General features: G+C 40.9%; 6 protein-coding genes across 6 annotated transcripts; 2 read left to right on the forward strand and 4 right to left on the reverse strand.

Moving 5' to 3' along the window:
• Window positions 1–323: 323 nt before the first annotated feature.
• Window positions 324–1,858, reverse strand: LOC6576788 (geranylgeranyl transferase type-2 subunit beta). Its single transcript, XM_002002738.4, has 2 exons — window positions 1,120–1,858; window positions 324–1,066 (listed from the first exon to the last, which is right to left on the reverse strand). Exons 1-2 carry the CDS (start codon window positions 1,715–1,717, stop codon window positions 639–641), a joined length of 1,026 nt encoding a protein of 341 aa, XP_002002774.1. The 5' UTR covers window positions 1,718–1,858; the 3' UTR covers window positions 324–638.
• Window positions 1,859–2,421: 563 nt separating this feature from the next.
• LOC6576789 (N-alpha-acetyltransferase 38-B, NatC auxiliary subunit) lies at window positions 2,422–3,077 on the reverse strand. Its single transcript, XM_002002739.4, has one exon. It carries the CDS (start codon window positions 2,825–2,827, stop codon window positions 2,489–2,491), a length of 339 nt encoding a protein of 112 aa, XP_002002775.1. The 5' UTR covers window positions 2,828–3,077; the 3' UTR covers window positions 2,422–2,488.
• A 107-nt stretch (window positions 3,078–3,184) lies between these two features.
• On the forward strand, window positions 3,185–4,180 carry LOC6576790 (peroxiredoxin-6). Its single transcript, XM_002002740.4, has 3 exons — window positions 3,185–3,558; window positions 3,618–3,810; window positions 3,868–4,180. Exons 1-3 carry the CDS (start codon window positions 3,285–3,287, stop codon window positions 4,073–4,075), a joined length of 675 nt encoding a protein of 224 aa, XP_002002776.1. The 5' UTR covers window positions 3,185–3,284; the 3' UTR covers window positions 4,076–4,180.
• On the reverse strand, window positions 4,107–6,614 carry LOC6576791 (acyl-CoA-binding domain-containing protein 5). Its single transcript, XM_002002741.4, has 3 exons — window positions 6,188–6,614; window positions 4,976–6,006; window positions 4,107–4,531 (listed from the first exon to the last, which is right to left on the reverse strand). Exon 2 carries the CDS (start codon window positions 5,982–5,984, stop codon window positions 5,016–5,018), a length of 969 nt encoding a protein of 322 aa, XP_002002777.1. The 5' UTR covers window positions 5,985–6,006; window positions 6,188–6,614; the 3' UTR covers window positions 4,107–4,531; window positions 4,976–5,015.
• Window positions 6,615–7,432: 818 nt separating this feature from the next.
• LOC6576792 (interferon-related developmental regulator 2) lies at window positions 7,433–13,215 on the forward strand. The gene is made up of 5 exons (XM_002002742.4): window positions 7,433–8,379; window positions 10,113–10,797; window positions 10,858–11,101; window positions 12,301–12,528; window positions 12,594–13,215. The coding sequence occupies exons 1-5, from the start codon at window positions 8,346–8,348 to the stop codon at window positions 12,675–12,677; spliced, it is 1,275 nt and encodes a 424-aa protein (XP_002002778.1). The 5' UTR covers window positions 7,433–8,345; the 3' UTR covers window positions 12,678–13,215.
• LOC6576793 lies at window positions 11,122–12,210 on the reverse strand. The gene has a single exon (XM_002002743.4). It carries the CDS (start codon window positions 12,091–12,093, stop codon window positions 11,230–11,232), a length of 864 nt encoding a protein of 287 aa, XP_002002779.1. The 5' UTR covers window positions 12,094–12,210; the 3' UTR covers window positions 11,122–11,229.
• Window positions 13,216–14,717: the final 1,502 nt, after the last annotated feature.

A 14,717-nucleotide genomic window follows, 5' to 3' on the forward strand; every position in this document is an offset into this window, starting at 1 on the left:
AAATGAATAAATGCAATAAAATATAAATTTTTAAAATTGATAACTAAAATAATCAAAACATTTTTGTTTTAAATCTGAATTTTTTAATTTTCTCTAGCTGTAATAAAATAAAACTTTAATTTGTTAATTTGAAAAATCAATTTTAAGAAATTTTTCTTGGTTACAAAATTGTAAATTCTTTTCATAAATAAATTTGGAGGTTCTCTTGCTGCGATAGAAATAAGGAAATAAATTTGAGGCAGCTTTTTTACATCTGTAAATTTTAAAAACTTTTTTACAATTTCTCTTTTTGCATACCGTAAGTATTTAAATTCTTCTCGATCTCTAATTGCATGCTATAATAATAATAGTGTCTTTTATTAACTTTTTACTCTATTACATTACAAATATAAAAAGATGTTAGCACGGCTTGCTTATCAAAAAACAATAGAACATATATATATAAATTGAGATATAAATGCATAACAAGCGCTAATTGTTGAAAGAAGTAAAGTGTAGCTAATATAGAAATGAACTTTTGACATTGTTTACTAGAATCGTACGATTTGTTTTTGGGCTCTTTAAGGTATCTGTTCTATAAATTAATCATTTAACATTGGCTATAGCTTTTGTCTTAGTATCATCAGGTTTGCTGCATTTCACGCCTGATTCAGCACTTGCGGCTGAATGCCCAGCCTGTCGATGATGTACTGCGGCATACAGAGCGTCGGATTGATGGCCTTCAGGCCGGGGTGGCCCAGCAGGGAGAGGCCGCCAATGCCAAAGAGCGTGTGGAATATGTCGGGCATGTTGCCCGTACGATCCGAGAAGCCGCCCGTCTCCGTGTCCTGGCACGAGAGGATAAACTGCTGCAGTTTCTCGGAGCTAATCCAATGCAAGCGACCCATAATCGTCAGCGATGAGAGCACCCACCAGGAGTAGCAGACATCGGGCAGCTTTTCGGGGCGACCATTAAGTCCACCCGAGGGCAGCTGCCGCTCGCAGAGCCACCAGCCCAGCTTGTCGACGTCCAGCAGATGCAGCCGATGGGTGAGGGAGAGAAAGCCCACACAGCAATAGATGAGACCTGCAAGGAATTACGGATAATGACTGATCATTGATAAATATGCTATGACTCACCCGCATGTGACTCAGCGCCTGGCTTGGAGCCGAAGCCTCCATCTGTTTGGTTGCAGCACGACATAACAAACTTAACCGCCTTCTCCACATCGATGGTCTGCTCCATGCGCTTGAGCAGTGTCAACGTGGCCACCGCACAGAAGCTAAACCTGTTGTCCACCTCGCCCCACTTATCGCCAAAGAAGCTGCCGTCGGGCTGCTGCAGACCGACCACGAAACGCACCACGGCATCACAATCGATGACGTCCAGAGCATCGTAGATGGCCAGCACCTGGATGGCGGACAGCGTATACAGCATATGCGGATCGTGACCCTCGCAGGGCGCAAAGCCGCCGCTGACCGGGCACTGGCAGCGCTTGACGAACTCAATAATGGACTTGCGATCGAGTCGATCCAGCTGGCCCATTATGTCCAACGCTGTGACGCCCCAAAAGATGCCTGACATACGCAGGAACTCGGTCATGCAGTACTCGTAGTCGTCCTCCTGCTTTCCATGATTCTCAATGTATTTCACATGCTTCCAAAATTGCAATTTGCTTGTGTCGTCGCTTTCGGTGGCACCACCATTTGAAGGCTTAACGAAGGTCGTGAAATCCATCGCTGATTGGTGTTCAATTGAGTGTTGATTTTTAGCAATTAATTGCTCTACTGCTGTGTTGACATTATTAATGCTTTTTCCAACAATTTAGTTGTTGCTTTGTTAAAGGCGGAGCGCACGAAATGTACTAAAAAATGACAAAGCGAATAAAAATACCACAACCGCAGCTGATTTTCAACTAAATATACATATGTAAACAGTTTGAATCTCTGTATATGCATGTACATTAAAATAAATGTTTTGATGCCAATATATCAAAATATTGGCTATATTTAGAAGTGTTCTTATTTTATTTGATTTATTAAATACAAATATGAAATAGTTTATTGAGCTCATTCGGTTGAGAAAATAGCAGTTGGCAACGCAATGTTTTGCAATTCACCGGGGCAAGCAAACAAAACAGTGGTTCAATTAAATATGTAGATATGTACTATTATATTTATATATATATATACATAAATATTATTATATTGCAAGAAATATATATGTAAATATTTACACATATTAAATATTTTGCTAAATAATTAATTTTTTGTGTATATCTTTTATTAAAAACATTGCCCTTTCGACTGTTTATATATAGAAAATTTAAATTTTTTTGTATATCCAACAATTGGTTTTGCCTTTGTTTTTGATCTGACCTATCTGCGACTTTTGAAGTGCGTTCAGCGGAGCAACTACACTGTAGGATAACTTTTTGGGCGCACTGTAGGAGTATTGCATGTATTGCATTTGGTAATATTGCATGCTTACAGAATTTGTATGAATGGCTTAAAGAATTGTCGATGTCCGCGGCTCATCGATGTTCAGAGAAACGATATGCTTCTTGGCCACCATCACGTTGCCCAGCAGCCGAGGCTCTTGTCCCTCCACCAAGTACTCGGCGCACATGGACAGCACAATGTTTGCATCACGATCTGTGCAATTGAAGAAGCCAACCAAAACTCGCCCATCCGTTATAACGATGCGCAGGACACGGCCCAGCCACTTCTGAAGCTTTCGTCGTCCGGGGGTTAAGTTTGCATCGAGCATTTGCGGTGCATTTGTTGTTATTCGAAACGGCTCTGAGGCGCTTGGAGCTGAAGGCGGTGGCGGAGGTGGAGGATTCATTTGGCTGCCGCTGATGCTAAGATCAGGAATGTTGCTTGACGTGCTCGGTATGATTGCAGATTATTTCTTGTGTGTACTATAAAGAAAATGTGTTTATTTTTGTTGCCCTGTTGATAAGCCTTCCAATGATAGACACGATAACTACCAATCGCAAGAGATGCGACCAGTGCTATCGATAGCTTGAATTATTTAATTTGATAGATCGAAATGTTGCTTATTGTGTTGGGTATGTGTATTTATATTGTTGTTTGTTGTTGAAAATTGTTTGTTCACTTTTACTTGTTGATTAGACTTCCAATGATAGATACGATAGCTAGACGAACAACCTATCGATAGCCTAAAAGCGCGTTTACTTGACTATTTAATTTGATAGCCTGTCTATCGAGAGTTTGACAGCTGCAGTTAAGTTTTTAATAAGCTCTTTTCGTTCGTTTTAGTTACTTGTCGATTTCTTAAAATGTCTAACAAAGCACTAAATATTGGCGACCAGTTTCCCAATTTCGAAGCTCAGACGAATGTGGGCAGAATCGATTTCTATGACTGGATGGCCGATAGCTGGGCCATACTCTTCTCGCACCCGGCGGATTTTACGCCCGTTTGCACCACGGAGCTGGCCCGCGTGGCTCAGCTAATGCCGGAGTTTCTGAAGCGCGGCGTTAAGCCAATTGCACTGTCATGTGACACAGCAGAATCGCATAATGCCTGGATTGAGGACATTAAGAGTTATGCCAGTGAGTTGAGGTTGAATTTGATTAGCTGCAAAACATTAATTGTTTTTATTTGTGCGTAGAGTTGTCCAGCTTTAATTATCCCATTATCGCGGATAATAAGCGTGAATTAGCCGTAAAGCTGAATATGCTGGACAAGGATGAGCTCAGTGCAGAGGGCATACCGCTCACCTGCCGCGCAGTCTTCGTCATTGACAACAAGAAGAAGCTCCGTCTCTCTATTCTGTATCCAGCTACAACGGGTCGCAATTTCGAGTGGGCTTCAATTGGAATATAAAATGTAAACTTTGATTGATCTATTTTAATTCGCAGTGAAATTCTGCGCGTTGTCGATTCGCTGCAGTTGACTCAGACAAAGAGCGTGGCCACGCCCGCCGATTGGAAGCAGGGCGGCCAGTGCATGGTGCTGCCCTCTGTGCAGGCTGTGGATGTCCCCAAGCTGTTCCCCAAGGGCATTGAGACCATCGAAGTGCCGTCCGGCAAGAGCTATTTGCGTATTACGGCCCAGCCACAGATCTAACGTCTCATTCCCCACAAAGAACAGTTATGAATTGTGATAATCAGCATTTTACATGATTTTATTACAAAAATTATAATTAACAACAAATAAAATTGTTTGCTTGAATTATTTTACAACCATTTGCCGCAGTCTCTGCACAAAAAACGAAGAGGCAACGCTATGGGCCAAGGCAAAAGCGCGCCCAGCCTGGGCAAAATGTACAAAAGAAAACATTTGGCTTACAAACTAACACAAAATATTGATGGGATCTTGGCGTTTGGATGTGGGTGGGTGGAATGGGAATGTGCCACACATAAGCTTACATGCGACTAACACATATAATAATATATAAAATATACATATTGCAACTGGTTAAATCTTAAGAAACTAAATACAAGGCCAACTCTGTACAGGATGTGCAAAGCATTCGAGAATAAAATCAAGCCACACAAAGCTCGTGCCCATAACCGTGAGTATCTGCAAGGCAAGCGAAACGATATAATTATTAAATAAGTTGAGTAAATGTATAAATATTTGATATGAGGTCTGCATGGCTACGCTCTCAGCATACGTAAAATTTAATGCATGCGAATTGGATTGAATGTGTTGTGAGTGCCATACAATGAATTGAGTGGGTATGAGTTTGAGAGCAAGTTCGGTCGGTCAGTTAAATAAGTGCAAGTTACTAAACGAAAGATGAATTTGGCAATACCGAGAGCACTTTCTATCTTCGTATTACGGAGTGAATGTTGACTTCGTTTGACGGAACTGTTTATATTATGCCGCGTACTCACTCAATCAATTCGTTTCATTCAGTTGAGTTCTTCGAGTGTACCTTTTCGGCTTCCTATTCAATGTAATTCAACTCGCTGGAGTGTGTTTCTCTTTGCAGACCTCTAGGTAATAATTTTTGGTACTTACAATTTAACTACCATACCAATTTAGCTAGTTTAATGCGCCGTCAGCGGCGTTTGCTCTCCACCATTCGCGCCAACCGTCGCACCACGAACGGCCACAGCACCAACATTGCAAACCACACTGGCGATATATCCTTGAATGGCCACCAGGCCGGCTGCTGCTGCTGCTGACGTCCGCTCTTCGCTTGCACTTTCTGGGCATTGCGCAGCTCCAGCAACGTTTGCTCCATGCTGTTCACGCGCTGCTGCACTGCAGCCATGTCGCTGTTCATGCTCGCCACTGTGCTCTGGATTTGACGCAGCAGATCCGTGTTGTGAGTAATGGCTTGGGTTAGCTCTTGGGGCAGCATCGTTTCATAGGGATCGTCGTACTCATCGTCGGATGGCTCCACAATGGCCACGCTGCTGTTGTTTGTGTAGTTGTTATTGTTGCTCGAATCAAGCGGCGAGTAGCCATTGCTTGCCTTCATGCTCGTAAAGCCATTGGTAAGTGGCGTTGTGTGGCCATTAGTTAAGGTCTCGGTGGACGCAGCAGTTGGGGGCGTGCTCCCAGCTGCAACTTCAGTGCCATTTGCACTGTTGCCATGCTGCGGACTGTTTGTGCGCGAATGGAATGGCGAATTGGGATGCGATTCGGCTAGCTCACGCATGCCGGGCGACACCAGATCCAGTTCATCCAGGTTGATGTTGGTCAGGCCGTCGAGGCTGCCAACAAAGTTCTGCACATTCTCGGTAAATGACATCGTCTCAATTATCTCCTGCAGACTCTCCACATAGCGCTGCATCGCCTGCTCCTTGGTCAAGTGCCGATTGCTATTCCAGGCATCCCATTTGGCGCGGCCCACCACATCCCAGAAGGCCGGCTTCTTGGGTGAACAATCGCCCTCCGATGCCTGCTTGAACAGGCCATAGAACTTGAGCATCATGCTCATGCTGGGCTGATAGGGTCCATTCTTGGGTAGTCCTTTGATCACATTAACGGCGGCCTGGAAACGTTCCTCAATGCTGGCCATGGTTAGCTCTCAACTGAAATTGCTGCAATAGAGAAATTGTAATTGAGCCACCCATAAACTATAGATTAGATACAGTTATTGTTGGTTAAGGTTCAGCGATAATCGCTTCGCCAATCAGCGAGCTATTTTTGTTTGTATTTTGAACATTTTCTAGACACGCTGGTGAATGGCGCTGATGCTGTTGCAAGCAGCTTACAAATTACCTAATTAACTTGTGCAAGTGCAGACACCCAAAACTGACGCTGTAAATATCTATCAGATTGGTGTCGTCGTCGTTGTTTTTGTTGTTGTTGCTGGAATTTGGTTATTGATTCACATCCACATCAGCGACTGACGCTTTCGAATGCATACGTATGTGCGTGTGTGTGTTAAAGTGACAAAGTTCGTGTTCTCTTCGAGTCGAAGTTCAATGCAGTATATTTATTATTGCTGTCTTCGTTGATTGTTATTTTGCTTGTTTGTAGCAAACGAGCATCTCCGATAATGAACTACTTATCAGCATGAAGTGTGATTTGTTTATGCGAACAATAAAGCAGCAACCGACAGTTTGCTACTTGTTTTAAATGCGTTTTGCAATAAAAATAAACATACTATGGCCAATGATTGTGTATGTGGTCCCACATATCGATATCTATTGAGGGCTGCGATACTTATTAAAATGGTATTTGTCGATATCGATTCCAAATACTGGGTGCTCCTGCAATAGATTCAATTGAACTACGTTTTTGAAAACCAATGACTGAAAGTTGATCGTAATTTGAAGAGTATGTTAAAGAATACGTTTGCCATGTCTATCAAATATATGTAGATGGTCTATTTATTGATCAGTAATTGATTAACATAGAATAAAACGTAATTTCAACAAATAAATTGGCCACAAAAGTAAAACCAAATTTGATTAAACTCTTTTGCTTTTTTTCGTAAATTAAGTATTATTGATTTCTGTTAAATAAAGAACAACTATGAGAAAATATGAAAAATAATTGGACATTCCCTTGGCTTTGTTGCGCACATTGCCTATGCATAACCTTAGGCTCAAACAGTGAACAATATAAATAATAAAGAATTATTTTTGATGTTTATTAAATTTGACTTTGTTAATAATAATTAAAAAAAAAAAATATGTGCACTTGATTGTTTATTTACAATTTAATTGTATTTACAGTTGGCGCCCTATTTGTCAAACAGCTGATTCGATACTCACAAATATCAACCCTGATTTCGTGTACAGGCTTTATTTTAAACACAATTATTTTTAGTTACGATACTATCAAAATAAAGTCAAGACAAAATATTGCAGACATCAAAAATTTTATTTTGCAACATTCCGCTTAAGTTTGATGACTGGGATATACTTTTCGCCACAGTGTGCGCAGGTGCACTAATTGCAAGGTTGTGCAATCCGATAAATTCGATAAATAAATTTCGATATCCAGCTTCAATCAGTTCTCAACACTGATCCGAATGTGTCATTATAATTTCGTCAACTTCAGCAATACGAAAAGTGCTTAATTATTTGCATTATTTTAACAACTCATCGACAACGTAGAGCTTTTTCCAAAAGCTACACTAATCAAACAAAAAGCTGTGCCTGCGTGCATATTGAAAACAACAGTCAATAGCAAACGAAGCTACAAACTGTGAAGCAAACAATTTCACAACTCTCGATTAACACCCTCGGAAAAGGCGGCGCTGTCGACGTCACAGACACAGTAGCAGTCTCAAGGCCAAGGAAATCGCTAAAGAAAATTCAATTTCAATTAAACATGAAATTTGTGTCATCACACAGCAACGACCAACATTTTTATAATCAGAAGCACCAACAGCAGCAGCACAAGTGTATAAATATAAAACGCGCGTTCAAGTCAACATCATTCAGTTCAGTAAAAGTTCTCAACATTTCCAAACGCGTGTTGTGCAACAAACAGCAACAGCAAGCGCAGCAACAAAGACAATATTGGAAACATAAAAGCTTTTGCATAGCTGCATCTTGATTAAGAATCTTGCAATTGAAGCAAAGCAAATAAAAAAAGAACTCTCGCCTCATCCAATCACAAACAAAAATTCTAACCTAAATTCCTGAACGCCCAACTCATAGAAAATCAATAAAAGCAAGAAGCACGTGCAAAAACCGCCAATAGTTGCCGCCAAACTCGTGTGTGTAGACTTTTTGTGTAGACTCTCTCTCATTCAATCGCTCGCGCGTTCAAAAGGACATTGTCGAACGGCTATTGTGCTTGTGTTTGTGTGCGTGCAACAACAATAACAACAACGATCGTAGTCAAGAAGAGCGAAAGCCAACCCAAACACAAAATTCGTGGTTCTAGCGAACAACGCAACAGCAACAACAAAAGCATCAATATGTCACGACGCAATAAGAAAGCAGCAGGCAAAGGTGAGTCACTGAAAGACAAAGCAAATGACTTGTCATGGGTCATACTTGGGATAGGGTGGGAAATTTATTGTGAGCTTAAGAAACTTTTTACAGGTGCTACCAATAGAAAATTTGTATGTTGACCTTTCGTACACAACTTTCTGGGGGCTGGCTGGCATTACTCATGTGCACATGCCATGTTTGAATAGCATGAAATATACATACATTTCGTTGGCTTCAAAAGCTTTCGTCTCCAACCTGTTTGGCAATCAACGAAATAAATATATATTGTTGCTGTGCTGGCAAATGCAAAAAAGCTTTGCACGCGCTCAGCTGGTGAATAACCAAATAAAAAAAAAAAGAATTAACTGTTGACAGATATTGCTCTATTGAAATACCCAACGGGGGGAATTTTGAAAAGAGCAAATGTGTAGAGTTGTTTCTTATCACATATTGTGTAGAGTTCTGGTAAGGTAGAAGAGGTTTACGACTATTTAAACATACCTATATATCATCTTTGTATTTTTAAATTTTGTTTGCATTTCCATAATGTTTAATATGCCTTACGCTATGTGACAATGTCAGGGTATGCTCACACAATTTAAGTGTGAACGTTAAATGCCAGCTTATCAAGAAATAGACAAAGAAACACAAAGTCTTATACACATGTTAATATATGTATATGTGCAGTCTACACATTTGCCTGAATAACTCATTAGAAATTCTGCTTGTAATGCATGCATGCAAACACATCAATATAGTATTCAAAAATGTTATTTAATATAAATATGAAATAATCTTAAAAGGTATTTAATTTTCTTAAAACTATGCTTTTAAACTAAATAATAACCAAATGGTCTAATTTAATAGATGTTCGCAAATTCTTAAATGTATCAGGCTCTCAAAGCAGAGCTCTATCAGCCCAACTAACTAAACAACTTTCAAATCAAAGTTTTGGAAAAAGCTGTTTTCAGTTGTTGCTGAGATTACAAGACAAGCAACAATGCTGTCAACATATGTATAAACATAAGTATAGGTATATATATGTTTGTGTGTATACCTGCGACAATACCTGCGAGTCAATGAAAACTCAATACCGGAAACTACCTTGTCCCCATTCAATAGGCAGCTGGTAAATGAAAACAGTTTAAATGTATGTATATATGTGCTCATAGAAAGTTGAGCAACAACGAATGCTAAAACTTGTTGCACAACATTTTCATATGAAGGTCACACGAGTGCCCTAAAAACAACTAAGAAATACCAATGGACATTCAATTACTTTTGTTGTGCGAATTACGCGTATAATATACATTTGTATAGATACAACTCTATTTATAACACATGCATACATGCACATGCCTAAAATTATCGCTACCAGGCGGAAAATTATCGTTGAAATTTGTGTGCACATCCACACACATATATATGTTTGTATGTGTGGGTGTGTATTTTAGGTTGACTCATTTCACAAGCAATAAATACGTGAACAGTTTGAGCAGCAATAGACAAGTTTAACAGCGAATGCCGTGTCACTTAACAGTTTTGCTTCAAACTTTAACATATGTAGGTAGTATAGCTTTAAATTTTGTTATGTAAAAGAACATTAACAGCTAACAGCAATGCCATTCAAACAGTCCAGTTTTTTTATAGTTTGCGCGGCGAAGACAAAATTTATGTTATTAATTAAAATTTATGTCCAACTAGCAGATATAACCATTCGCCTGTTTTCTCCCTCATTTATTTATTTTTAGGCCGCATCAACGACTCGAACTCAGAGGACGAGTCCTTTGACAATGTGAGCGTTTATTCGCATGTCTCGGAGGCCGCCTCTTCAGAGGCTGCCGAAGATCTGGCCAATGAGCGCTTCGAGGAGAAATTCGAAAAGGCTTTGGAACAGGCTACCGAGAAATCGGCCCAGACCCGCATTCAGGCCTTGCAGGCCATCTGCGAGCTGCTGATGCATCGTTATATGCCCGACTTCGTAGAGGATCGCAAAATGACACTCATGGACTTTGTGGAGAAGAGCGTGCGCCGCGGCAAGGGTCAGGAGCAAGTGTGGGGCGCACGTTTGGCCCCACTCCTAGTGCTGCAACTGGGTGGCGAGGAGGGCTTGTCGAAGACAATGAACCAGTTCCTTCTGACCACCGTGCAGGATAAATCGGTTAACTATGATGCTCGCGCCAAGTGCTGTGCCGCCCTTGGTTTGCTCAACTTTCTGGACTGCGAGGATATCGGTGCACTAGTCCAGCTGATGCAGTTCTTCGAGACCATCTTTGCCGGCAGCTATTTGCGCGGCGACGACAAGTCACCCATCTCTGTCACTGCCGAGGCAGGAACTCTTCATGCTGAGGCTTTGTCCGCCTGGGGTTTGCTGCTGACTCTCGTGCCCTCGGGCGATTTCGTTTCCCTGATGACTTCTGGACAACACAAATTTCCGTAAGCTATTGTGAAGAATTGATGGTTAAGGAGCAGCGACTAATCGATTGCCCGTTGCAGGTCTATCAAAAAGTTCTTGGGTCTATTGCAATCTCCACATTTGGATGTACGCATGGCCGCTGGCGAGACCATCGCATTGATTCTGGAGTCCGGTCGTGCCCATGATGAGAACTTCCTGGAGGAGGACATCGGCGACCTGTGTGACGCTGTCAAGCAGCTGGCCACCGATTCGCACAAATATCGCGCCAAGCGCGATCGCAAGGCACAGCGTGCCACCTTCCGTGATGTGCTGCGCTATCTGGAGGTAATGATAATATCACTTAGTTGTTTTTTTTTTGTTTTCAGTTTATTTGGACACTGGGGATTTGCATAAATGACAGGATACAGTGTAGAGATAGCTTGGGAACAACGAAACGCAACACACAACAAGGCTTAAGGCTTCATGTCGGTGCAGTTGAACCGAATCTCGTGCCTGCAATGGTTCGCCAAGCATTTGGAGTGATCGTGCAGCTTGTTGCGCATTATGATGCAGCCGTTGCGACTGATCGAGTCCATATATTCTGAGAAGTTGGGCGACTTGCTGAACGTGCTGGACGCCGTCTTCCAATGCGAGTTATTGCCGGAGTTGACGAACTGCGCAGAGTCCGAGAATGTTGCCTGGAATGGCTTGTACGCCTGTTCACATTCGTCGGCCTTCACTTCATAGCCGGTGGCGTTTTCGCGCTCTAACTGTTTCATCACATCCGAACGGAACTCAGAGCACGGCGCCTTATCCGCCATTAGCTTGTCAGATTTGATCTTGGATGCCTCGTCGTTGGGCTTCAAGCTCTCGTAGATGCCCTCGGGATACTCCTTGACGTCGCAGTAGTCGATCTGATAGGTCGTGTACATGCGATTCGTTTCCAGTCTGCGTCCCAATTCTCCCTTGGGCATCAACTTCAGGCGCTCGTACAAATCTGGGTAGACATTGCGTAAGATTTTCAGGAACCGATTCGGCTGCAGTTTCAGGCAATCGGATTCCGGCGACATTGCCATCTGATCGATTTGATCCTGCGGCAATTCCGTGGGTATCAAACGTGGATTGATCAACCGCCCCATTGGCGCTATCCCCGTCCACTCGACACCCGCACAATTCTTGACTGCATCCGGATGTGCCTTAATCTTGTCCTCCGCTATGCATTCACATTCCACAATCTTTCCCCCACCCAGACCATCGTTGGCCTTGAGGTGGCTCATAAACTCGTACCGCTTTGAATTTGGTGGCACATAGTCATGCTGATATGTCGAGATCATCATCTTGAAGGCCTGATAAAAGAATTATTATTTTTTTTTTCAATTTTCAAAGTTTTTAAAATTTTTTTTCTGATTTTGGAATTTAGTGTTCCCTAAGAAAAAGTAAAACAAGGTTTAGTAATTTTAGGGGGAATTTTTCTAAGACCTAAAAATTTCTCAACTGAAAATTCTCTCGACGCTTACTAAAAATTTCAATTTGTTATTCTACAGGAGGATATTTCGCCTGAGATCAGCATTCGCTTCGGACATGATTCTCTCACCTTGGATGCCTGGTCCATACATCATCAGTACTCAGCCCTGTGCGCCGTTATGGGCCCCGGCATGACCTCCCATCTGCAGGAGAACGAATTCATACGCGATATTTTCCAACTGGGCCCACGACCCAACAATGTGGGCATCAATGGCAACGCCAAAGTCAAGCAGTCCAAGCTCGAGCGCGTAAGTCTAAAATGAAATCGGATTTGCTCTGGTTTGCTATAATATAAATTCTTTGTCTCTTGCAGCATCTGGTGAATGCTGCCGCTTTCAAGGCACGTTCCATAACGCGTGGCAAGAATCGTGATAAGCGCTCGGCTGTCGTTCAATGAGCACATGCTACACTGCCCCCAAGACTTCAGCAATACATCTAGCAACATCTACCATATACATATATCTACAATTTATAGGCACAAGCACTCATCATTAGCCGACCCTGGACTCTCGCCTCCCATTAGTTGAATTGTTTCACGTAGTTGATAAGACGGCTTAGCATACTGACAAAAACAAAAACAAACGCAACATCAGTCGCTCCAAATTACGCCAATTATGGCCAAGTTATAATTCGTGACTAAATTCATATAGTTATTAGCAATCAACAAAATAAATGATATTTAGCTTCTAGATTTTAGTTGATTTAGCATATATAAATATATCCTATATATAAAATATTAGCTAGTAATGTGATCTTTAAATTGAATTTTTGGCATTAAACTGTGTGTGCCAGGTTGAAAGGACTGTGTGAATTTTAGTTCAGTTTACTTATTTTCCTCTTTATATTAATAATATTAATGAAATCTTAACATTATCGATCTTGAAATGTATTTAGATACGATTGCGATTGTATACAATAGATGAAATTATATTAAAGCTCGACTTGTCTTTAATTATGCATATTATCTAAGCAAATACACAATATAATAATTATACATTTTCTAGATAAACCGTGTAAAATAAATGTATAACACTAGACTTAAAGACAACAAAAGAGTTTTTTAACTGGATACTATATCCTGCATGTGGAATATAGACAACTATCTGGTGAGTCGCAGTAAATGTTTTTGACTCTGCCTTTTTTCTCAGAGTATCAGCAAAAGGCATATATTTGCAGGCATCGAGCAACTGATTGGCGAACTATTGCTTCACCTGCATTTTAAAATTGCTTACCCGTGATTGCCACCTGTTGAATGCCGAAATAAGTTGAATTGGAATAGCGAGCTAGGAAACATGAAGAGTAACAACCTTGTTTTTTTGCTTATAATAACATCAAACATAATTTGACACAATATGTAAACACAGTTATGGACCTATGTGCTGACCTTTTATTTACTTGATTTGATATTTCCAAAGTTTTTGCTGTAAGTGTTTCCTCATCCTCTATGTATTTCCTCTCAGTTTTTCCAGTAATTGTTTCCTATGATCCATCTAAATTATATATTTTAAGTGTTTCCTCTAGGTCCTCCAAGATTGCTTTTCTTCTAAGTTTTTTGTGTTTTTTTTCTAAGTATTTCCTCTTATTTCTTATTTCCTTTAATTATTTCTTATATGTATTTCCTCTAAATATTTCCAATAATTGTTTCCTTCTACGTGTTTCTTCCAAGTTTTCCCTCTAAGAATTTCTAAGTGTTTTTCCTCCAAATATTTTCTCTGTCATTAATGTTTAGCTGAACGATCGATCATTTAATTTTTCTACATACTTCACTTCACTTTACTGCACTGCACGACAGACCCCCACCAGGCCTGGTCGACTGAGGAAATGCTGCCCTTTATATTGAGCGACCATCAGTCAAAGCCTAAGTCACGCTCAACTGTTGAGCTCGGCGGCAGGTAGGGTTCGTTGCAGCCGAGCTGTAAGTGACCAATGGAACCTCTCTGCTACTGCAAGCATTCTAGCTTCGTTTTACTCAAATATAAATACCAAATGAATACATATATATATATAGCTAAATTAAATGATTTTCTGTAGTCAGATAGAGAGACAGACAGACATAGGAGTAAATACATAGGCAAACAACCACATATAGTTTATTCGGATTGACTCGATTTTAATGAAGGGCTATATTGGCAACAATGTTTACATGAGCTTACAGAACTTACGTCCAACATTTTTCTATGCAAACGCCGATTGACATGAGCTTCATAGTCTACTTTACAGCAAGATAGCTCGTTTGGCTGTACTTGCAACTTAACAGCTGTCAAAAAGTGGCGCATAAGCCTTACAGTGAAGCTGTGCTTTAACACTGTTTATTCGAGTCAAAGTTTGCATTTAACATAAAATGTTATTTCAGTTGCAGATGCAGCATCAGCTTAACAGTTCATCTTACAGCGTGTCATGTCCTGCAACTGTAGCCTAACAGCCTTGCACTAGGTGT

Source organism: Drosophila mojavensis, unplaced genomic scaffold, assembly GCF_018153725.1.
Source record: "Drosophila mojavensis isolate 15081-1352.22 unplaced genomic scaffold, ASM1815372v1 contig_36, whole genome shotgun sequence".
Lineage (NCBI taxonomy): Eukaryota > Metazoa > Arthropoda > Insecta > Diptera > Drosophilidae > Drosophila > Drosophila mojavensis.

Coding starts and splice junctions, on each gene's coding strand:
- LOC6576788 (XM_002002738.4), bottom strand. CDS start 1,717: ATGGATTTCACGACCTTCGTTAAGCCTTCAAATGGTGGTGCCACCGAA. Junction 1,067..1,119: donor AGGCGCTGAGTCACATGCGG/GTGAGTCATAGC, acceptor AATTCCTTGCAG/GTCTCATCTATTGCTGTGTG.
- LOC6576789 (XM_002002739.4), bottom strand. CDS start 2,827: ATGAATCCTCCACCTCCGCCACCGCCTTCAGCTCCAAGCGCCTCAGAG.
- LOC6576790 (XM_002002740.4), top strand. CDS start 3,285: ATGTCTAACAAAGCACTAAATATTGGCGACCAGTTTCCCAATTTCGAA. Junction 3,559..3,617: donor GGACATTAAGAGTTATGCCA/GTGAGTTGAGGT, acceptor ATTTGTGCGTAG/AGTTGTCCAGCTTTAATTAT. Junction 3,811..3,867: donor ACAACGGGTCGCAATTTCGA/GTGGGCTTCAAT, acceptor TTTAATTCGCAG/TGAAATTCTGCGCGTTGTCG.
- LOC6576791 (XM_002002741.4), bottom strand. CDS start 5,984: ATGGCCAGCATTGAGGAACGTTTCCAGGCCGCCGTTAATGTGATCAAA.
- LOC6576792 (XM_002002742.4), top strand. CDS start 8,346: ATGTCACGACGCAATAAGAAAGCAGCAGGCAAAG. Junction 11,102..12,300: donor ATGTGCTGCGCTATCTGGAG/GTAATGATAATA, acceptor GTTATTCTACAG/GAGGATATTTCGCCTGAGAT. Junction 12,529..12,593: donor AGCAGTCCAAGCTCGAGCGC/GTAAGTCTAAAA, acceptor TGTCTCTTGCAG/CATCTGGTGAATGCTGCCGC.
- LOC6576793 (XM_002002743.4), bottom strand. CDS start 12,093: ATGATGATCTCGACATATCAGCATGACTATGTGCCACCAAATTCAAAG.